Below are 24420 nucleotides of genomic sequence, written 5' to 3' on the forward strand. Positions count from 1 at the left end.
ATATATATATATATATATTTCAGTTTATATTTCAGTTATATATTTCATCATATATATATATATATATATATATATATATATATATATATATATATCTTTAATCGTTATTTTTTTTTCTGAACAATAATTACTCAATTTATTTAAAATTGATAAACTATGATATATATTGATAAATGATATGTTCTAAAGTAAAGTTAAGACCAAAAGTGAAACATTGTTCCCACAGACACTCGGATGCTGAAATGCAAACCATAATAATACAAAAATTTACTTTTAAGTATTTCTCTGCTTTTGGAAAACCCATAATGATGGTATTATTCAACAAATTTTAATATTAATTCATTTTTACCATGCATATTTAATCTTGAGTGGCTCAGCCACTAAATGAAAAATCTTGCTTCCTGTTGATGAGATGCATGGTATAACCTCAGAAAAACCATGAACACATCATGCATATCAAGAAGCAAAACTGCCTGGTTCTGAGGGTAAGCGTGTCCGTCGAGGGTGCCCTCCTCTCAGACACCAGTTCCCATGGCGATGATAGGGTAACTGTGGGAGTCTGGGATTATCTCGCTGAAATAATGTGTGCCCTGACTCATACTACATTCTCTTCATGATACCACCGAAGGAATGGAGCTCATTTCATGAACTTCAACTGGAACACATGCTGTTTTGGATATGATCTGCTAGCATGAAAATGTCATTAAGACATTTTCCTATAATTTCGGGCAATAGGTGAGAAGTCAATCTATGTATGAATATCCCACTGTCACAGAATTTGTACTTTCATCTATTGAATCAATTTTTAAAGGTACAGTCCACCGAAAAAATTATAATAATTCTAATTGTTAACTCCTGTTGTTTCAATGATTTTCTTCCCCCTGTGGAACACACAAAAAATATTTTAAAGAATATTTATGCAGTTCTTAAAAAAAGAAAAAAAAAGTCTCATGCTCTAAAAAGGCAAATAAAAGCAACATAAAAGTACTTCATACAACTTATGCAATATACACCAAGTGTTCTGAAAACATATGTTGATTTAACTGTTAGAAGTGTAAAGATGCATCAATATAACATATATTCAGCAGCATACAATATATTTGAATATTAATTTGATCAATAATAAAAATGTTAGTTTTTAAATCCAAATAAAATGGACATTCCTTATTCCAAATTCAACTGTGATATTGCAGGTGTAAACATCTTTTGTCTGATTTTTTTTTCAGCATTCAACTATAGTGCAGAGTATGGAAACCTCAGACTCAAACTCCTTTTACATTTACAAAAAATAAATCATACAGGTTTGGAAAACATGAATGCGGGTAAGACAGGCATGTCCTCATTTTCCTGAACTCTTTAAATAATTCCGAGACCAAATTTTCCTTTGCCACAATAATTATTGCATCGCACAGCATGGCTTAGTTTCCTTCTCTTAGCAATGGCTCTATCAAATAAATATGAGCCCTTTATGTAACACCCTCATTGTGCCTTTATTATAGGCACTGAAAAGTAAATGAAATCAAATTCACAACATGAATCACTTATCCTCTGACCACAAAAGATTTTGCCTCATTATGACTATATTAACCCAATCACTGTGACATGATTGTGTACTACTTTCACAGACTTAACCCGTTGGTCATTAATAAGCCATGCCAAACACATTCACAAGAATGCAGTGAGCAGCCGCTCCTAGAACAGGGAATCTGCATATCAAAGGTGCTTCTATCTCTGCCCTTCGAGTAGGAACACATCAAACAGGAATGACAAATAAATAAAGAACACTTCAACTTGAAACCACTTAAAGAAAGCAACCTCTCAAAACAAACTGCCGTGAGCTATCGTTGTGCTGTTTCTCAGTGTGGGAGCGGAGAGAAGGGTACGAATACCACTCGCTATGAATAATAGCTGATTGGTTTCCATGTAGACATTTCTCAAAGGAATACATGAGATACAGATTCAAAAGGCAGCCATCTCTGAGGTGGGATCTGTATGTTCAGCAATAGAAAGAAAGCACTGCATCCCTAGATAAACAATACCTTAACAGCTGCAGAATATACGTGGGCTGGCCACCAGCATCCCCACTGAATTAACTTAATAATATGAACTCCATGCAGAGAACAGTTATGCTGCCAGCAGTTGAGACAGTTTTGTTGTCTTTGTAATAGGATAAGACACTGTTCTGACAAGAAAGGTGATGAAAAAAATGGAATGAGACCCTGTTAATATTTAGTTCACAAACATCTTTGTATTGCATCACTGTCAAGGTTTAGCTGGCTGAAAAATTGGATATTCAATATTCAGAGCTCATTTAACCTCTCTGTCAATTAAGTAAATTGTGTTTCTGGTGTGGTGTGTATTATTGTGTATTACAATGTGATTCCATTCTACAACATGCTATTGATAAGAGTAAACAGAGGAAAATATATTTAATATAAATTCTGTTCTGTAAGAATATAAAGAATGTGACAGTAAAGACATTTATAATTGTCACAGTCCTCTGTCTTTTTGTCACTGTCTTCTGTGAGTGTTGTGTTTGTGCCATGTGCTTTTTTCCTGTCTCTTTTCTTACCCTGCCTCTCTTGTTACCTCATCATTGTTTTAGTTGCTACACCTGTGTTTCTCCCTTGCTCCCGGACTCATTTACCTTCACTCTGCACACCGGTCTCTCAATCACACACACAGCTGTTGCTCATTGTCATGGACTATATATTCTCCTCTCTAACACCTCTCTGTCTGGTTAGATTGATGTTAATTGTTAGATCTTGGTAGTGTTTGCATTTTGCCTTTTTCCTATTCTGCTCTTGTCCTTGATTCTGTTTTGTTTTTTGTTCTTATTAAAGTATAACTTCCCTGCATTTGGACCCAGATCCTGTTCTTTCTTTGCCGGCCCGTGACAATGTCACTTAAGATTGCACAACTGCACCAGGCACCACTGTTTTCAACAGGAATTATGTTGCATCAGTGTCTGAGTTTATCTGGCTAAAATATGGCATAATACAACATGATCTCATGGCAATTCATACATATTTTACAAGGTGGCTAATTCGTACGATCACACTCGTACAAATGCATGCAATTTTTGCTAAATCAAATGCATATTACAAGTTGCACAATTCATAGGAATTTGTATGTGTAATGATGAGACAGAGATGTTCGGATCCATGTGCAGAACTTTTAATGAAAATGGTCAGACAGGCAATGATCAGCAACGGCGTCAGGTATATAGGGATAACCAGAATCGAAAACAGGAACAAGCAGATGTCAGGGGCAGGCAGCAGAGAATCAGAGTCGGCATAAACAATCCAAAGGTCAGGTACAGAGAGATCAAACACAAGGGAAACGCTCGGAAATGTCAGACACAGCAAATCAAGACCTCGCAGAGAGTAAGAGTGAGTGTGCTGCTTATATGTGTGTGTAAATGAGGTGCAGGTGTGGCAAGGAGATTGACTGAGGAATGATGTGCAGGTGTGGCAGGGTGATTGTGATGCAGAGACTCATGGGAAATGTAGTTAGGGTGTGGTGCAACAGATAAGAGGTGCTAGAGTCCAAGTGACATCTGGTGGTGAGTGTGGAATTGTCCTGATTGGAGTGCCCTCTACAAAAGTTCATGAGCACTCCATGTAATGATCGTGACAGTATGAATGACCTACACATAGCCCCGCTCCTAAACCTTCCCATCATTGAGGTCTAGACAAATCGTACATGTCATCATGTGAGGTTGTACACATTAGCCACCTCATAAAATACGTATGAATTGGTTGTAAAATAGCGTTGGATATTCAGGGCTCATTAAACCTCTAATAATAATAAAAATCTCTCAATTGATCATTTTGTTAATGTTTTTGTCTTTTTCAGGAAAGGAATGTGTAATGAGCAACATAATTTACGACAATTAGCAGATTTACAATAAATCTATCATCTAAATGCATAACGATATTTGAGGCTAAACACTTCGATATAAATATTTTTAAAAGATAAAAGTATGACTAATAATTATAATAAAATCCATGCTGGGAATTGTCACAATTCATTTTTTGTTATATTATTGCCCCTTTTGATCTAGTTTTTGCATTCACTAGTTTATTAGGAATGCTTGTGCAGTATGACATTATTTTTTAATAAAACTCAAGACAATACAAGGTCATGAAAACTTCATGTGCAATAATTAAAATACAATTCAATTTTTTACATTGAGCTTATCATGTCACACTGCAGAACTTACCATATTTTCCAACAGTTAATATACTACATTATTATCCACATAAATAACAAAGTAGAACCTTAAGTTAATATTTTCTTATTAACATGTCATTTTTTATATATAATGTGGAGGCATCAGAATGCAGAACATACAGAACAAACTCTTTATTTTGCCAAACAGATCAAATTTATTTTATAATGAAGTACTGCATTTTTTTTTTTTTTTTTTGTCAGATAACATGTTTATCACCAGCCAATTATCACATTAATACTGTTAGTATTTGCTACACTATAAACACACTGCTGAAACACTGTAAAAGCTTGTTTATCAAAGTTCCAAAAACAAAGATCATTTGATTCTACATGATTCTGCAGATGTAGAATATGTATTTATAAAGCCTCTCATTTCTTTTTAAGCCACAGGTTAAAGAAAAGGGTAGAGTGAACATTGCATGGCATGCAAGTGGCTCAATATCTCTGCAGGCTTCTTTTCCTTGGAGTTACGAAGTACAGTAATACAAAACAACAACAACAACAAACAAGGCAATACTTGACTGAACTGAACTCTGTTCAGTTTTTGTCAAGTACAGATCATGATTTGTATGGTCAATTAGAGTGAATTTTGTTTGTTTGTTTTTTTGTAGCTTTTCTATGTACTTCCTCTCTGCGGTTTCCTTCCTCTATTCATCTCTTCTCAGTATACACCTTTCTTTGTTCCACCAGGTTCCTTATTGTTGGCTCACAATGGGTTTCACAATCAGTTCAGTAAACTGTGTTTCCTTTGTGATGTGTATTACGGTGTATTACAATGTGATTCCATTTGTCAACATGCTACAGATAAGATGCAGAGGGAAATACTGTATATTTAATATAAAAACTACTTTTATAATCAGGCACGTGCACAGGTAGGGCTCAACCTGTGCAGAGCACATGCCCTTTTTGCCCTTACACTCTGAAGTGCCCTTTTTTTGGTGTTTTTTTTTTTTTTTTTTTTTTTTTTAATCAATGTTATTGGTCACCCTTTACGCCTGTCTGTCTGTTTTACCAAATTAAAGTTCTTAAAACAAGCTTGTGTAAATCTTATTCGATCCTCAAGCTGTCAGTAAGCTGATAACTCCGCCCCCTCTATATTCATTGAATCAACGGAAGTTCCACATCAGCCGCACTGTAGACAACAGCTGAGCTGAACAAAGTTTTGCGAAGGGTAAATAAATATCTTGTTGTTTGAATAAGTACTACTAAACACTGTCTATAAAGGCTCATATTTTATTTATTTGATGTCTGACTGACTGACTGAGAAATGTGGGACGTCGCCTGAGAGAGAGGGCTAGCATTTGCCATCTAGTCATAGCCAATACATAGCCAACACTTAAATAGACTGTGCATACAGTAGCATTTCATCTTTTATAAAATGCTAATTTGGCCAAATGCATTTTACCACAGGAAAAACTGAGCGCTCCGTCTATATAGCTAAAAAAAACTAGTTTGTAAACTAGATGAAAATGTAATGTGATCCCGGCAGCGGCAGGCGCCGTCGCCGTTTTAATGACGGACAGAAAAAAAAATCACATTTGCACACATTCGCTGGTCAAAAACGATATATTGATAAGTAATACAACAACATATAATTTGTTTTTACCATCGGGAAATCAAAACAGGTGCGCCCCCGCGCTGTTTCGTACTGGAACTTACACAAAGCGACGAGAGATCCTCGTCACCTAGATAACATATTTCTAAGAAATTTCTTCTTTGATTTATGATTGCTGATACACTTAATTTATTAACATTTAGCCTAATCATGTTATGGTATACTCTCTGTATACTCTCTGTATAAAATGTTATAAAACATGGTTTTACTACAGTAATGTAGTAGTAACTAAAAAAAAAATTTCAGAAGATCACTTAAATCTTTATATTTTATCATGCAGAATGTAATTCATGATTCATGCCAAGGCTTCATTTATTTGATCCAAAATACAGCAAAATCAGTAATATTGTGTAATAGTTTTACAATTTTAAATAACTGTTTTCTATTTGAATATTTTAAAATGTAATTTATTTTTGTGATCACAGCTGAATTTTCAGCATCATTCCAGTTCAGTACTCTTCAGTGTCACATGATCCTTCAGAAATGCTTTTCACTGCAACTGTACATTTCACACTATTTTTATTTATTTTTTCATTGCTGGCTTATTTTAGGGAAAGTGTAGTGAATAAGAGACCTTCAAGAGACCAACATCCCTGGTCCACCACAGTATCAAATTTTTGCCAGATACATGGCTCACAGAAGGTTGCTGTTGTATTAGGTTTAAAGAAGCCCTTAAAACCCTGTTTATCTATATTATCTAATATTATTATTATGGATGTTATTAATCGTGAATAAATCTAAAGCTTTTGAGACTATTATTTTGTGTTACTGAATTTGTCATGAAGATGTGAGCATTTCTTCCTTTTATGCAGGCTTACTAAATAATCTTAATATAAAAAAAGGGGGGGGGGTGCCCTTTTTCAGTTTCAGCACATGCCCCTCAAAAGGTCTGTGCACGGCCCTGTTTATAATACACCATAAATATACTACCTTATCATTCAAAAAATTTGGATTCAATATTTTTTTCTTCAAAAAAGATACTGGCAAGGGCACGTTGAACTCGTCAAAAGTGAGAGTAAAGTCATTTTAAAGATTTCATATAAATGCTGTTATTGAAATGTGAATGCACAGAGCAATCCAGAAAAGAAAATAACTGTTTACAACATGTGCTGATATATATTTGTTACAGTATCTCTCTCAGTCACACAATCTCACACAATAGTCACTATATAATAGCAGCCAGCTATAGGCAGTCAAAAATGAAAATATGAATGGAAAAATGATTGGCCTTGTTCTTTGAGGAGAGTACAATTACATGTCAAACAGCGATCCATGAACAAAACCAGATACCTGGCAGAAAGGAAAAAACACCAGCAGCAGCATTTCATTTCTCTAGAAATGTTACAAACCCAACAGAAGCTGCAATATTCACAAATTGCTTTTTCCAGGACAATCACTACCATGATATACTCACCCCACCCGATCAAAGTGAAGCCCCACAGGTACTTAGAGTCAGACAAGAAGGCCATGAAGATGAGACTGTGCAGGTACAAGCCCTCCACCAGGATCCAGTAGTAGTTTGTAGCCAGGAAATAGATGAACAGCAAGACAGTCACTTTACAACCCATCTAAAAATTAAAACCCAGATCAAAAAAGTCAACACTCATATCACAACATGGCAGTTTTGATTAAACAGTTAAACACATAGTGGCTGGGGAGCAATACTTTTGCTGTGACAAACATATTTCCCAATCTCAGTTGGAGGCTACCAAGATAAACAATCTTCAGTTGAGATGCCTTAGTTCAGACTGACATAAGACAGAAGAGCAAAACAAACCAATATGCTTTTGTATGGTTTCCTGATTTGGTTCCAATAATAGAATCACATGGGGTTCTTTAGATCTTTAGATCAAACCAAAAACTCTCTTATATACTCGCATTTGTTTAAATGCGTGTACATGATCACACTGATTCAGAGACAAAAATGTTTCGTTAAAATAAAGTGATATCCAAACAATGAAAATTCAGTTTACGCACACTTTAAATTCTTCTAAACCTGTATGACCTTCTGTGGAACATAAAAGAAGATATTATAAAAAATGTTTCACCTTTTGAAAATCAAAATAGAATTGGACCCCACTGACTTTCACTGTATGAACCAAAAAAATCTTCTTCTGTGCTCCACATATGAAAGAAAAGCTGAACTGTCACCTTTAAGTCCGCCCTGTTATATTCTACAAAATGCCCAAGTCACGAATACTCTTTTAGAATAATTAGCTCACTATCTTTTTTTTAAATGACACAATGTCAGTGTGAAATGACAGGAACAGTCTTTAGGACAGTGGAAGTGTGACTAAATGACAAGCTTTCACTACAGTCAGCTGAGTGGCTGTATGCTATAGCAGGAGAGCTGCACTTTAATGAAGCTATTAGCTCAATACCATGACAGATGTGTGGTTAATGGCCTTAAAGCATTTCCAAACCAATGAACTGAATTAAAAGGGATTTCACATCCCACATCAAAACATTATCGAAGCTTACTTAGGATGGCTATTTCTCTCTTTAATATCAGGCACATTTATAAGGTTGTTTTACTCTGACAATATCTTGGAATCAAAGCCCAGAGGGGATGCACACACTCTTGGTATTCTCTCAGGCAATCTCATGAAGTCATGAAGCCTGGCATCCTTTTCAAGGAGCATTCAAAGACTTACTGTGTACACTGGGTACTCTGGGTTAAGTGGATGTTTTAAAAAATGATAAATCTGGGGTGCTTTTTGATGAAAATCAAAAGAACACTGTTAATCAAATGAATAAATTCATTGTTATTTATATTCTGTTAAATGTTGCACTGTTGCACTCAGTTGAACAGACAAATAACAGTGAAAGGAGTAAAGAAGGGGAAAGTAAAGTAGTTAAAGCATAGGAAACTGCTTGGAAAACATTACCTGTGACACAGTTCAATCTTCACCTGAATAAGATTAGGAACTGGAGTAGGACTCTTGGACACTTCAGAAGCCGACAGAAGAAGATCAGTCATGTTAAAGAATAGTGTCTTGTCTCTCAAACCTCCCTAACCTCTGCAATGTGCCTGGATCTGCCAAAAAAAGTATGTGTCTGTGCCTGTAGGATTGTTTTGCCCCTATGAAAAAATCTGAATCTGTAGAGTAAGTTGGATTTATATACACTATCATTCAACAGTTTAGTAAAGAAATGAATGCTGGATCTATTAAATTGATCGAAAGTGATAGTATAGAAACGTCTAATGTTACAAAAGACTTCTATTTCAAATAAATACTGTTCCTTTGAGCTTTTTATTCATTCAAATCCTGAAAAAAAACACAAAAACCCCACCTAACATAACATATTTACTGGAAGTGGAGCCAAGGAGAAAACAAATTAAAAAAAAAGAGAAGTGTTTGAATCATCTATAATTCTGTTCCAAAATACATGTGTACTAAATTTCTTTTGAGTGTGTTCATCTAGTTTCAGCTGTCTGTTAGATGACTTTTCAGTTATTCTCTGTCTGGTCACTAGCAATTGCATAATGTTAAATTGTAGGTTTGCACTTCAAAAATTAAGAAAAAACTGAAGAAAATCTGATCTATGCATACCTTCAGCTTTACACAATATATGCATTAAAGGCATGGGAACCAAAAGGTGCTTTAGAAATCAATAGAACCCATAAAAGGGGTCATGAACTGCCTTTGTTTTTGTACTGTTCTCTGAGGTCGACATAATTTTATCAGGATTTTTACATTAAAAAAGTTATTCAGAAGTAATAAGCTATTTACTGTTTTTACCTCCCTCATCAGAATGCTCTGTTTGACTAAGAGGGGCAGATTGTAGGCTCAGAAGTTACACAAAATGTATTGATGGCATATAGTTGTGTAAGTTTGACAGCGTGCATTCATTGTACATGGGTGCTGCTGTGATTTAAGCCAAAAACGCAAAAATAACTCGATTCATCAAACGACCTGTAAGAAGAGACAAAGCAATAGTGACCACGTAATGAAAACAGTTACTCACACGTGTGTTGCATCATTACTGTTGGATCAAATATAGTAAGCACAGCATCGTCTTTTAGTTTCAATCTTTTTGAAAATCCTGCATCGAATTGCGCCTTGTTTGTAGATGAATCCACAGTAAAATTAAGTGAACAACGGACCAAGTTCTTACTGGCACTGTCTGGATCTTCATTAAAAATAGAGTTCATTCACTCTTTCCTAATGTTGGGATCAGAAGAAAGGCAACGCACACACTGTTTTCCCACGACTTGCCACCACACAGTGGGCCTCATTTATGACACGAACGTATGACAAAAAATTGGCTGTACGGTTGTTTCAATGCATAACTTGGAATTTATCAATATGAATGTAATGAGTGTCTACGATGTATTTTTAGAGTTACCTGAACTTTGTAATTTGAAAATTATAGAATGACAGCATTTTGTTAATTTATGCTATTTTCCTGACCGTCAAATGAAGCTCATTAGTCGATTGTTAACCAGTGATATTAGAAAGTAATATTTTAGCTTTATATGTGCAAATAGCAGCATAAACAACAGACCATGAGGATTCAATCATCGCATTATGCACCTGCAGTGCTTCTGTGAACTGAGAGAAATAGAAATAAAATTAATAGGAACACTCAAAATATATAATAGGCTATAATATAATTAACAGATTAACAAAAAAAAAAAACAAAGCTGACCTGCTTCTCTGCCATTTCAGCAATGCAGCAGTTCTGGTCTGTTTCCCCTTCCACTATCCGGCAAATACTAAAAGATCTTGCCGTTGATGCAAACGCCACGTCATTACTGCGGCTCGTGCAGGTCTCCCCTTCATGCAGATGATGGCCACTACTTGTTAAATATAATAAATACTCATGTGTCTGATTCACCTCATTCATTACAGGCGTTATATTGAAGTGATGATTGTTTTCTGCTGCCACATTTATCAACAAACAATCATTCATACCATGAGATTGGCGGCAGACAACAACTTGAATATCACGCCTCTAAAAACACCCTGGTTTAGAAGTCTTGCCGCTACATTTTATGACATGGAGAAAACCCTGCCAAAAAGAGGAAGTAATCTCATGAAATAGAAATTGATCTTACTCCAAAAACACCCATGCCGTAAGTTTATTTGAGGCGGTGCATCACACTATTACATCATAAAAGTAGAACATTCCAAAAGCTGTCATTTTGGCAGATTTTATATACTGTAAGCTGTTTTTAGACTAATGAAAAAGTTTTGAGTTGTGACATTTACAGGATGTTTTTTATAGTACAGTAAGCTTTTATATGACAAAAGATCAAGGGAATTTTGGTTTCTCGATTCATGACCCCTTTAAAATCAGCCATTCTGTGTACACTGGATGCTTCAACATCAATGAATAAATAACTGCTACTAAATGAAAGTAACTGCTGCCCTGTTCTATTACTGACACAAAGGACAAATGCATTTGCAACAATCACTGTTTGATAGTGATGTACAAGTGGGTGAGTTGTTTACTTAGTAATTAGTCCATCCATTACCAAGCCTGACCCATTCAGGCTGATTTGTGGAACTGCTATAGACATAATAGATGAGTGTTAGTGGGTAAAACGCTTAATCAGACAATCACAGAAGCACTGCCTCCTCTCGTGACTTTTTGCCAATTTTGTGCCTAGAAATCTCCACAACATAAAATCACTCAAGCAAATAATCAATAAAATAACAGATCTAACCTTGTCTGAGCTGTGAGCAAGTTTCACGGACATGAAGAAGCTTAACCTCAGCCTTTTTATATCATTGCCTTCTCAACCACTATATCTCAGCCAGAATATCTGTCCATCCAAAAATTATTGTATGTATGTATATATATATATATACAGTCTTGTTCAAAATAATAGCAGTACAATGTGACTAACCAGAATAATCAAGGTTTTTAGTATATTTTTTTATTGATACGTGGCAAACAAGTTACCAGTAGGTTCAGTAGATTGTCAGAAAACAAACAAGACCCAGCATTCATGATATGCACACTCTTAAGGCTGTGCAATTGGGCAATTAGTTGAAAGGGGTGTGTTCAAAAAAATAGCAGTGTCTACCTTTGACTGTACAAACTCAAAACTATTTTGTACAAACATTTTTTTTTCTGGGATTTAGCAATCCTGTGAATCACTAAACTAATATTTAGTTCTATGACCACAGTTTTTTAAAACTGCTTGACATCTGTGTGGCATGGAGTCAACCAACTTGTGGCACCTCTCAGCTGTTATTCCACTCCATGATTCTTTAACAACATTCCACAATTCATTCACATTTCTTGGTTTTGCTTCAGAAACAGCATTTTTTATATCACCCCACAAGTTCTCAATTGGATTAAGGTCTGGAGATTGGGCTGGCCACTCCATAACATTAATTTTGTTGGTTTGGAACCAAGACTTTGCCCGTTTACTAGTGTGTTTTGGGTCATTGTCTTGTTGAAACAACCATTTCAAGGGCATGTCCTCTTCAGCATAGGGCAACATGACCTCTTCAAGTATTTTAACATATGCAAACTGATCCATGATCCCTGGTATGCGATAAATAGGCCCAGCACCATAGTAAGAGAAACATGCCCATATCATGATGCTTGCACCTCCATGCTTCACTGTCTTCACTGTGTACTGTGGCTTGAATTCAGAGTTTGGGGGTCGTCTCACAAACTGCCTGTGGCCCTTGGACCCAAAAAGAACAATTTTACTCTCATCAGTCCACAAAATGTTCCTCCATTTCTCTTTAGGCCAGTTGATGTGTTCTTTGGCAAATTGTAACCTCTTCTGCACATGCCTTTTTTTTAACAGAGGGACTTTGCGGGGGATTCTTGAAAATAGATTAGCTTCACACAGACGTCTTCTAACTGTCACAGTACTTACAGGTAACTCCAGACTGTCTTTGATCATCCTGGAGGTGATCATTGGCTGAGCCTTTGCCATTCTGGTTATTCTTCTATCCATTTTGATGGTTGTCTTCCGTTTTCTTCCACGTCTCTCTGGTTTTGCTCTCCATTTTAAGGCATTGGAGATCATTTTAGCTGAACAGCCTATCATTTTTTGCACCTCTTTATAGGTTTTCCCCTCTCTAATCAACTTTTTAATCAAAGTACGCTGTTCTTCTGAACAATGTCTTGAACGACCCATTTTCCTCAGCTTTCAAATGCATGTTCAACAAGTGTTGGCTTCATCCTTAAATAGGGGCCACCTGATTCACACCTGTTTCTTCACAAAATTGATGACCTCAGTGATTGAATGCCACACTGCTATTTTTTTTGAACACACCCCTTTCAACTAATTCAACTAATTGCCCAATTGCACAGCCTTAAGAGCGTATATATCATGAATGCTGGGTCTCATTTGTTTTCTGAGAATCTACTGAACCTACTGGTAACTTGTTTGCCACGTAGCAATAAAAAAATATACGAAAAACCTTGATTATTCTGGTTAGTCACATTGTACTGCTATTATTTTGAACAAGACTGTATATACAGTATTGTTCAAAATAATAGCAGTACAATGTGACTAACCAGAATAATCAAGGTTTTTCGAATATTTTTTTATTGCTACATGGCAAACAAGTTACCAGTAGGTTCAGTAGATTCTCAGAAAACAAATGAGACCCAGCATTCATGATATGCACGCTCTTAAGGCTGTGCAATTGGGCAATTAGTTGAATTAGTTGAAAGGGGTGTGTTCAAAAAAATAGCAGTGTGGCATTCAATCACTGAGGTCATCAATTTTGTGAAGAAACAGGTGTGAATCAGGTGGCCCCTATTTAAGGATGAAGCCAACACTTGTTGAACATGCATTTGAAAGCTGAGGAAAATGGGTCGTTCAAGACATTGTTCAGAAGAACAGCGTACTTTGATTAAAAAGTTGATTAGAGAGGGGAAAACCTATAAAGAGGTGCAAAAAATGATAGGCTGTTCAGCTAAAATGATCTCCAATGCCTTAAAATGGAGAGCAAAACCAGAGAGACGTGGAAGAAAACGGAAGACAACCATCAAAATGGATAGAAGAATAACCAGAATGGCAAAGGCTCAGCCAATGATCATCTCCAGGATGATCAAAGACAGTCTGGAGTTACCTGTAAGTACTGTGACAGTTAGAAGACGTCTGTGTGAAGCTAATCTATTTTCAAGAATCCCCCGCAAAGTCCCTCTGTTAAAAAAAAGGCATGTGCAGAAGAGGTTACAATTTGCCAAAGAACACATCAACTGGCCTAAAGAGAAATGGAGGAACATTTTGTGGACTGATGAGAGTAAAATTGTTCTTTTTGGGGCCACAGGCAGTTTGTGAGACGACCCCAAACTCTGAATTCAAGCCACAGTACACAGTGAAGACAGTGAAGCATGGAGGTGCAAGCATCATGATATGGGCATGTTTCTCCTACTATGGTGTTGGGCCTATTTATCGCATACCAGGGATCATGGATCAGTTTGCATATGTTAAAATACTTGAAGAGGTCATGTTGCCCTATGCTGAAGAGGACATGCCCTTGAAATGGTTGTTTCAACAAGACAATGACCCAAAACACACTAGTAAACGGGCAAAGTCTTGGTTCCAAACCAACAAAATTAATGTTATGGAGTGGCCAGCCCAATCTCCAGACCTTAATCCAATTGAGAACTTGTGGGGTGATATCAAAAATGCTGTTTCTGAAGCAAAACCAAGAAATGTGAATGAATTGTGGAATGTTGTTAAAGAATCATGGAGTGGAATAACAGCTGAGAGGTGCCACAAGTTGGTTGACTCCATGCCACACAGATGTCAAGCAGTTTTAAAAAACTGTGGTCATACAACTAAATATTAGTTTAGTGATTCACAGGATTGCTAAATCCCAGAAAAAAAAATGTTTGTACAAAATAGTTTTGAGTTTGTACAGTCAAAGGTAGACACTGCTATTTTTTTGAACACACCCCTTTCAACTAATTGCCCAATTGCACAGCCTTAAGAGCGTGCATATCATGAATGCTGGGTCTTGTTTGTTTTCTGACAATCTACTGAACCTACTGGTAACTTGTTTGCCACGTAGCAATAAAAAATATACTAAAAACCTTGATTATTCTGGTTAGTCACATTGTACTGCTATTATTTTGAACAATACTGTATATATAGAGAGAGAGAGAGAGAGAGAGTTAATTGCACACGAGCTGCAGTATTTTAGGTATCACTGAGCACAAATGGTAAAGGATGAGTTCCCTATAGTTTAATGCCACGGATTAGGAGTTTCTTGAAATCCCTAATATCAAGTGTGATCAATAATATTAATGTCTGCTACAGCAACGACTGATCGAACCTTAAGGTTTGTCTTTTTAGCTCAGCTTTCACTCCAGGCTTTAACTGCATAAAGTAATATAAATATGATTGTTGGACAAGAATGGCCAGTACATTTTAAGAAATGAGTACAGAAAATATCTATTTTAAATCGAAATACTGTTTTACTGTATTTTTGACAAAATAAATGCAGTACTGAAGTGCCAAATAAATTTAGATTTTAACGGTATTTGCTTGAATTAGGTTTGAAATTTGAGTACTTTTAATAGCAGACTGCTATCTGTGCAAATCTGAGCATAATTTGTGACACTGTTGAGATTTCCTCAGAAACTCTAAAGGAGATGTGTGATGACAGGAGTATTTGTCAGGAGATAAAATTATAAGCATCATAAAAGTCTCTATTCGCTCTCCATTTAATCTCATTGTTTCTTCTTTATGATTTACACTCTCTATAATACACTGTTTTCTGTATCTGTTCTTTTTCTTTTTCCACACTACCGTATTCATAACACAAAAACGTTAGTCTGATTCTGTGTAGAAGCCAAGGCTATCAATGGTTTTTAATGTCTGAGTTTAAATTCATCACAAATAACTATGAACGTGGTGCATCATTTCCTCACTCATCAAAACATTATCTGTCACAAGTGATTTGAATAAACTGTAATTAGTGCCTATAATATGCAAAAACAGATATAATTACAGTGTCTTTGCCAACATGAGCTCCATATTCAGTCCGCTCAGAGAAAGAGGTAAACATTGCAGCTTATGAGTGAGAATGTGATGTTGGTGGTTTTAATCTGTTTTACGTTTTTTTTTTTTCAAGGAACAGCTCTAGTGCTATTTTATTCATTCTGACATTGTTTCAAACTTGTATGGCTATCTTTCAAGGAACACAAAAGGAAGGGTTTTTTTCAGAATGTAATAACTTTGTATGCGGAACAAAAGCGGTTATTCAGATCAATTTGTATTTTTGCATGTGATGTGGTAAGTTTAAATATGTGTATGCTTAAATAAGGTTAGAGAGCTATGGTGGAAAGGAAGACTTAAATTTCCAACAAAGCTTGTTTGGCTTTGAAGACATGTAATGCAGTATGTGAGTCGTAGGCTATTTTTATGTGTATTCACAGCTTGACATCCCTTGTGTAAAAGAGCAGCATGAACATCCTGCTAAACATCTCCGTTTATTTTCCAGAGAAGCGAGGTTTGGAATGACACGAGGTTAATAAATGATCATAGACTTGTCTTTTTTGAGTTGACTATCACACTCTGTTCCCTTTTGTATTTACTTTTTTTTACCCCAAAGGAGTACACTTGGGACTCAGTAGAGCAACACCCAGTGAAAGGGCTGCTATTCTGAGCATGGACAATAACAGGCGCATCAACTCCAGGCACATGAAAGTGCCAGAAACTAGGGGTAACCGTGAGAGCTTCAGAGCTTCTGACAGATGATCAAAGAGGTGCTGGAGAAAAGCAAGGTGCAGATTATGTTATCAGTACACCTGGAGGATCTGGACGGCTCACCTGAACACCTCAAACTTTTGTTCTGTCTGCTCCCTGCCTCTCTGCTGACAATGTACTCTAAGACATCTCTGCCCTCTTTTCGCAGTACTGATTGAAAACATAATGCCTGCTGCAGACCACCACAGTGAAGCAGTAGGGAGGTTTCTATAGAAGTAAAAATGTTATAGAAATCGTCAGTCAACAAGGTACTTCTGGAAAAACTGGACCTAAAAGTCAACAAAAATAGTAACTGAAACAGCACTAGTTAAATCATCATCTTTAAATAACCAAAAATTGCACAATTTGATTAATGTATGAATGGACAATTTCCTATTCTTGTCGCTCAATGCAGAGCCCAGTTATTATAAATAATGAATAATAGTGAATACTGGAAAAAATGGTAGTGTATTCTTCTATTCACAAAATAGCGAGGGAAGCATAATGGGTTGAAAAAAAAAATATTTCTAGTATCATAATTTCTGCCATAGCAGCCTTGGTCATTAAATGTTAATAACTTAAGACCAAAAATAACATTAAATTATGATGCAAACGCACTATGAGTCATTCTAAATCCACCCACAATGTAGTATCTCAATTTTATACCAAGGATTGACATTAGCTTACTGGGACAGTCTTTAGAAAAAAATTAAGCCTAAATTAAAAACACAATATTGTAGTGTATTCACAATATTGGTTACTTTAATTCTATTTGTTGTTCTGTCCTAATATAATACTAATATTGAACTTTTTTCCCTTCAATACTGAACCCAAAAAACCTTTCTTGTACAAAAAATAACATGGACTGTATCATGGGAATATATGAACTAAATTGTCAGTATTGTCAATAGTATTATTATAAATAATAACAATAATAATAATAACAATAATATTGATAATAATAAAGTTATAATAATATATATGCTGCTTGCAAGGCTTTACAAAAAAAAGAAGAAGAAAACAAATGACTGCCTGGTGTCACTGAAAAGTCTTTGCAAAGATTCCCAATATGATGCAGAAGCTTACAGTATTTACAAAGCAAACATTTGCCACTAAGTTGGTTCTGCTGTAATATTGTTCCACCGAAGAAAATGAAAGGCTAGGAAATTTCCTGCATGTTTCTTGAAATACCAAATTTAAGAGTAATAGCAACCCATTTATTTAAATTTGTTGGCTGACTGACCTATAGAAAAAGCAACATACTTAAGTTAGTTGCTGCATATCATAGGTAAACAAATGAATCAAAGCACAGCAGTTGTGCCTTTGATTTCTGAAGACACATTATTGGCACCTAACATAAGTGTTGCAGCTATGGATGCTAAACAACTTTTTGCAAAATCCTCCCTCACATATTGGCTTCACAGCAGTTATCTCCTGCAGTGCAGCTGTTTGAAGAAAAAGCTGAGAGCACAGTCAATGAGTCTCAGCATTGCCCGGAATGGGCACCGATACAGTTTGAGCGGGTGCGTAGGTGGAAATGGATAATCATTTCCTTCCCAAAAGACAGCAAATGGGGGACAAGTGAGCTTTTTTAACCTCTATGCATTGATTGTTGAGACTGGCCATGTGGTAGGCGTACAGTATAATAAAACACTCAGGCATGTTGAGTGCAAGCTTTGATGTGGAGATTGGAGATGGTATGAAACAAAAGCCTTCCGGTAAGAGTATGACACTGCACAGGATGAGACTGTGAGCACTTACAGCTTCTTGCAATCCAGAAACCTCTGACATTTCTGACAAGTTAACAAAAGCTTTGGCATTTCTTCCAGCAAGTTCAGCCAAACAAAGGGTCAAGGTGGGGCACAACCTTGCACTAGCATTAAATTATTTAATATCCGCCACAAACAGAATTGTCAGACCTCACCCTGATGTCTCTTTGTCCAGACCAAACTTGAACTCTTTCAATTTCCGCTCTTCCAGGCTTGTTTAACACTTCGCTGTGCCTCTATGTTCAAGCTATCGATCTACTGTATATATCTTGAATATTGATAGAATACATATATAACTGAATTTGAAGGGTTACTTATAAATGAATATTTGAATAAACAAATTGAAGGAAAAATAAACATATTAAAATGTATGCATTTAGCAGACGCTTTTATCCAAAGCGACTTACATATTGCATTCAAGCTAACAACTTTCTCCTAACATGTATTCCCTGGGATTCGAACCCCCAACATTGCGCTTGCTAATGCAATGCGTCACCACTTGAGCTACAGGAACACAAATTGTGAAGCTCATGTGTTAAATAAATTAAATGCCCACAGACTGAAGTAGTTCTAAGTCTTTGGTTATTTTAATTGTGATGATTTTGGCTCACATTTAACAAAAACCCACCAAATCTCAATCTCAGCAAATTAGAATACTTCATAAGACCAATAAACAAATACAAAAAAAATTTTAATAAAAAATGTTTTAGTGATTTGTTGTCATGGTTGGTAAACCGTGATCTCTGGGTGTTTGCACTTTGTGGTGAAGTCTGTGTGTTTCGCGTCTTCACTGATTAGTTTGTGGGAGTCTCTGTTAATTGTCATCAGCAGCAGCTGTCACTCATTACTCATTCCCTATATATTGGCTTGTATCAGGTCTTGTGTTTGTGAGATCGTCGTTTAATGTCGCTTCCCCTGTTTGTTGGCTTCAGTGTTGTCTGCGTTTGGATGTTCGTGTTTTCCCAGAAACCTCATCCACTCTACGCACTTCCACTCAGCCACAAATACTTACCTTCGGCTCTATTCCCCGCAGTTCCTTTGTCATCCTCTCCTGCTGCCTTCTCACTGTCATCATCCGGATTCCTCATCACCTCACCACCATCTTGGATTATCGTCTTCCCAGCATCATTGTCTTTTTCCTGTTTGTTTATTTATTTTCATTAAATCGTCTAACTCGCTATTGTTTCCAGTCCTTCCTTCACCCCACCGTCACATTTGTTGGCCTTCTGAAAAGTATGTTCAATACTTAATACTACTCAGTACTTGGTAGAAGCTCCTTTGCTTTAATTACTGCCTCATTTCAGCGTGGCATGGAGGTGATCAGTTTGTGGCACTGCTGAGGTGGTATGGAAGCCCAGGTTTCTTTGACAGTGGCCTTCAGTTCATCTGCATTTTCTGGTATCTTGTTTCTCATTTTCCTCTTGACAATACACCATAGATTCTCTATGGGGTTCATGTCTGGTGAGTTTGCTGGCCAGTCAAGCACACCAACACAATGGTCATTTAACCAACTTTTGGTGCTTTTGGCAGTGTGGGCAGGTGCCAAATCCCGCTGGAAAATGAAATCAGCATCTTCAAAAAGCTGGTAGCAGCAGAAGGTAGCATGAAGTGCTCCCAAATTTCTTGGTAAACGGGTGCAGTGACTTTAGTTTCCAAACAACACAATGGATCAACACCAGCAGATGACCAGTGTTGGGCAAGTAACTCTGAAAATGTAATCAAATGACTGATAATTGATTACTTCTTTAAAAATGAATCATGTTACTGTTCTGATTACTTTATTTCAAAAGTAATTACTAATTAGTTACACTACTAGTTACATTTCTTTTTTTTCTCTATGAAATTTATGAAAACCCAGCATACACACTCCCGATAAATATTTGTTATTAAAGCATCAACATTCACAGAACACTATTATTTTTAACTAAAGCAAGCGGCTGCTGCGTGCATGGTTTGGAAAAATGCCAGCAAAAAGCGCTGCATTTATAATCTCTAAACAACATCTCAGTTCATCGCAATCTCACAAATCTCTGTTATAACAGAATGAATTTAAGCATAATTGATATTTCATAATGTCTACAACTCGTGTGTTATAATCAGAGGAAATGTGAGTATGCAAATTTCAGCACTGCATTGCTCAACGCTGCAAACACTTGTTATAGCCTAAATAGAAACTCTGCATACACTTGCGCGTGCTTATCGTTTATATTTTTTTATTATTTAACGTTGTTTTTGTGCAATAGATGAATAACTATTTATTGTTTTAGATATTTTATGTTTAGATATTTCTATTTTACTGGAGTCCTGTGAATCATTTATTCTCCCGGCCGAATCCCACACACACACGAGTCTCTGCACTCGCCTATGAAATATTGTCCCACACTCTGTTGCGTCGGGTCATGCGGGAGAAGGTTTCTAATCCACTGGCACTTGACTTGACAGTGTGTGCTACATCCTTTTTGCAATCTCTAGATTATAAAACACTGCATTCTGTCAGCAATGTAACGCAGCAGTAACATATAGAGACCTCGGCCTGTAATTATATTCAAATTAATATTTTGAAAATTATAACGCGTTAGATTACTCCGTTACTAAAACAGTAATGAGATTACAGTAGCGCGTTACTAAATAATGCATTACTGCCAAACACTGCAGATAACATTGCACCCCAAATCATCACAGACTGTCGAAACTTAACACTGGACTTCAAGCAACTTTGGCTATGAGCTTCTCCACCCTTCCTTCAGACTCTAGGACCATGGTTTCCAAATGAAATACAAAACTTGCTCTCATCTGTAAAGAGGATTTTGGACCACTTGGCAACAATCCGGTTCTTCTCCTTAGCCCAGGTAATACGCCTCTGACGTTGTCTGTGGTTCAGCAAATTCCTTGACACGTCTGTGTGTGGTGGCTCTTGACCCCAGCCTCAGTCCATTCTTTGTGAAGTTCACTCAAATTCTTGAATCGATTTTGCTTGACAATCCTCATAATGCTGCAGTTCTCTCGGTTGGTTGTGCATCTTTTTCTTCCACACTTTTTCCTTCCACTCAACTTTCTGTTAACATGCTTGGATACAGCACTCTGTGAACAGCCAGCTTCTTTGGCAATGCATGTTTGTGGGTTACCCTCCTTGTGAAGGGTGTCAATGATTGTCTTCTGGACAACTGTCAGATCAGCAGTCGTCCCCATGATTGTGTAGCTTAGTGAACCAAACTGAGAGACCATTTTGAAGGCTCAAGAAACCTTTTCAGGTGTTTTGAGTTGATTAGTTGATTGGCATGTCACCATATTCTGATTTGTTGAGATAGTGAATTGGTGGGTTTTTGTTAAATGTGAGCCAAAATCATCACAATTAAAAGAACCAAAGACTTAAACGACTTCAGTCTGTGTGCATTGAATTTATTTAATACACAAGTTTTACAATTTTAGTTGAATTACTGAAAGAAATGAACTTTTCCACGACATTCTAATTTATTGAGAAGCACCTGTAAAAATGTATGTCATAATCTGAAATGTAGCCACATGCAATACTTCATAAATACTATTTGATGAAATACGTCTAAGATGAGAAAGCGCATGACTCACATACTGTGAAGTGTCCCACTGGTGCCACATCCACAGCATTAGTGAAGTTATTCATAAGCACAGCATCAAATTCCTGAAGCCCAGCACTAGTGTGCACAACGTGATCCTTCACAAAGATGCTGACAGCACGCAGCATGAAGGAAACAAACAAATGCATGTGAATGTAGTTCCTGGTGCAGTGGAGACGCCTGAAAACACAAAGAAATACAGAATTATAAATATGGTATACCTCAAAAACAATATGCATTTAAGGAAATGAGGAAAAGGAAGGTTTTCCTCAATTCTAAGGGAGATTGCATGAACCATCACAATGTCATTGTGGGTTTTGTTTCTTTTGATTTTTTAGGCTTGAAATAAATCAAATCATTTGGCGAATTGATATGGACATGTGATGCGGTGAATACCTGCCTGGAATCAGATTCAAGCATTCAACTGTCCCGAAAGGGATTTTGGTACAATTACATTTATTCAGTGCTCACTGCACTGCATTCTGGGATTGCTTTATCCATGAAGGGTAACATAATAAGATGTTTTATATTTTAGATTCTTGAATATTTTAAGAGCGTTAACATTGAAACTGTGCCTATGATGGCTTAATATGCTCTCTAGATAGGTAGCGCATTAGTTTTTCTAAGAACGCCACAGTGTACTGAAGGAGAGTGTTGTCTTCGTTTTCTGTTTGTATTTATGATTAGCGTTAGAAAAAACACTACATGTTGAGGGCAGGCTTGACTCCTGTACTTCAACACCACTTCGGCTGCCACTTTCAAAAATTCACCTCAGGAGCAAATGCATTGACAGGTGTATTTTGTCAGCAATTGGTGCGGTCATCCACTGCAACAGACACTTACATATTCTACTGCAGGGTTGGGCAACTTTGATAGTGACGAGGAGCAGCTTTTTTACTCCTATATACCAAGGGTTCAGATTACTAATCCAAGTCCGCACACCTTTTACACCGTTTAACTCAATTTCCTTTTTATTGAAGGAAATTAAAGTATAACTAATATAAATTGTTTTTAAAGATATTATTAACTATAAAACGTGTGCAGTTATGCTAATTCAGAAGAAAACTTTGTTGTCCGGTGGCAGAAACAGGGCCGTAACTGGGGTTCATTTTGCACAAGTGGGCTCTGTTTGAAAGTGTTTAGTTTGTTTGTTCGTAGACTTTCAAAAATGATGGCGTGGCTGCCCACATGATCTCTGCATATCCTTGATGACTGTCTACCCGTATCATGTCTCTGTCGAGTATGTGGCTGTATTTGTTTTGGCATGACTCCCAATCGACATTTTCGGCCACCTTGTAATCATTAGTTAATTTGAGTAACAATTCCACCTCATCATCTGTCCAAACAGATGACATCATTGCTTTTCCTCACCATCATGCTCGTTGTTGAACCTGCCAGTGACTAGCAACCAACTTCTTGTTTACACATTTACGCGCATGCCCAGTGTGCATTAATGGTCACGTGACATGTGTTTTCAGTTATGTAGTGTAGACGGAGTTGTTTTCTGCAATGCAGTTGAAATGATAGTGTAAAAGTGGATCGTTTTAATTCTAAAACACCAATTTAAAATGAAAGTCAAAGGTATCAATTATTATATTAATTTAATATATTATTTAATTAATTATTATATTAAATAACATATAATATATATCTTAGTGTCTTAATTGTTTCGATTTTTATAATGCATTAGTTTTTTGTTGATCCACTTGTTCAGATTTAAAAATATGTAGCAAAAATAGCATATGAGCTTATTTCACTTTCACTTTCGGAACTGCAGAAATATAGTGGTTTCCCCGGTAACTGCAGTACACAAAGCTGACATGGGCCCCTCAAGTTTATTCTGTGAAATCGTAGCCTTTTGAAGTTTAATCGATCTATTACTTTTATTTCAATTCTTATGTTTCCGTCCCCAAAGACCTCTTATAATTTATACTTTTTGTACCATTTAAGAGTTTTCATGGCCTTAAATGTAAACAATTTAACTAAATATGTGTTAAAGACCCATGGAAACCCTAAAAAGAACATAGTTCAGTGCAAACATTTTTGTCATGCATTTGGCAAAAAACGTTTGTATGAAACTATACATTTTGACACACGGCATAATATTATGGTGAGGACGTAACATTTCCGTCACACGTTTGAGGCATTCGGCTAATCACAATGCAACGGATAGATGGTCAATCAAAGCACACCTCACATTCAGAAGAATGAGCTTTGTAAAAATCAACTCGAAAGGCGGGGCATAGAGGATAAACAATAATGTACAATTTGTGGAAAATACGTTTTTTTTTTGTTTTTTGTTTTTTTAATCCTTAAACCACATAAACATATTGCATTACACCAAATACACAAAATAATATTATTTTTAGCAAAGTCATATGACCCCTTTAATACTAGGAGCAGACAGAAACTAGCGACCTCTCCTGGTTGGCGATGGTACATCATAAACTGAAAGCAATCTTTATGTGACTTGCTTTTCAAACGTTTTAAAATTGAAAACATTTCACAGCAACATTGGCTGTTTTT

The 24420-nt window shown here is 36.4% G+C and overlaps 1 protein-coding gene across 1 annotated transcript in view; it reads right to left on the reverse strand.

The window, feature by feature from the left end:
* LOC113108675 (parathyroid hormone 2 receptor-like) overlaps positions 1-24420 on the reverse strand; it is a 70035-nt gene that overhangs the window by 31162 nt on the left and 14453 nt on the right. Inside the window, 3 exon segments of the mRNA XM_026271949.1 lie at positions 7266-7419; positions 21887-21901; positions 21903-22074. Coding sequence (XP_026127734.1) covers positions 7266-7419; positions 21887-21901; positions 21903-22074 — 341 coding nt within the window.

This window comes from Carassius auratus, chromosome 9 (genome assembly GCF_003368295.1).
Source record: "Carassius auratus strain Wakin chromosome 9, ASM336829v1, whole genome shotgun sequence".
In the NCBI taxonomy this organism is placed as follows: domain Eukaryota; kingdom Metazoa; phylum Chordata; class Actinopteri; order Cypriniformes; family Cyprinidae; genus Carassius; species Carassius auratus.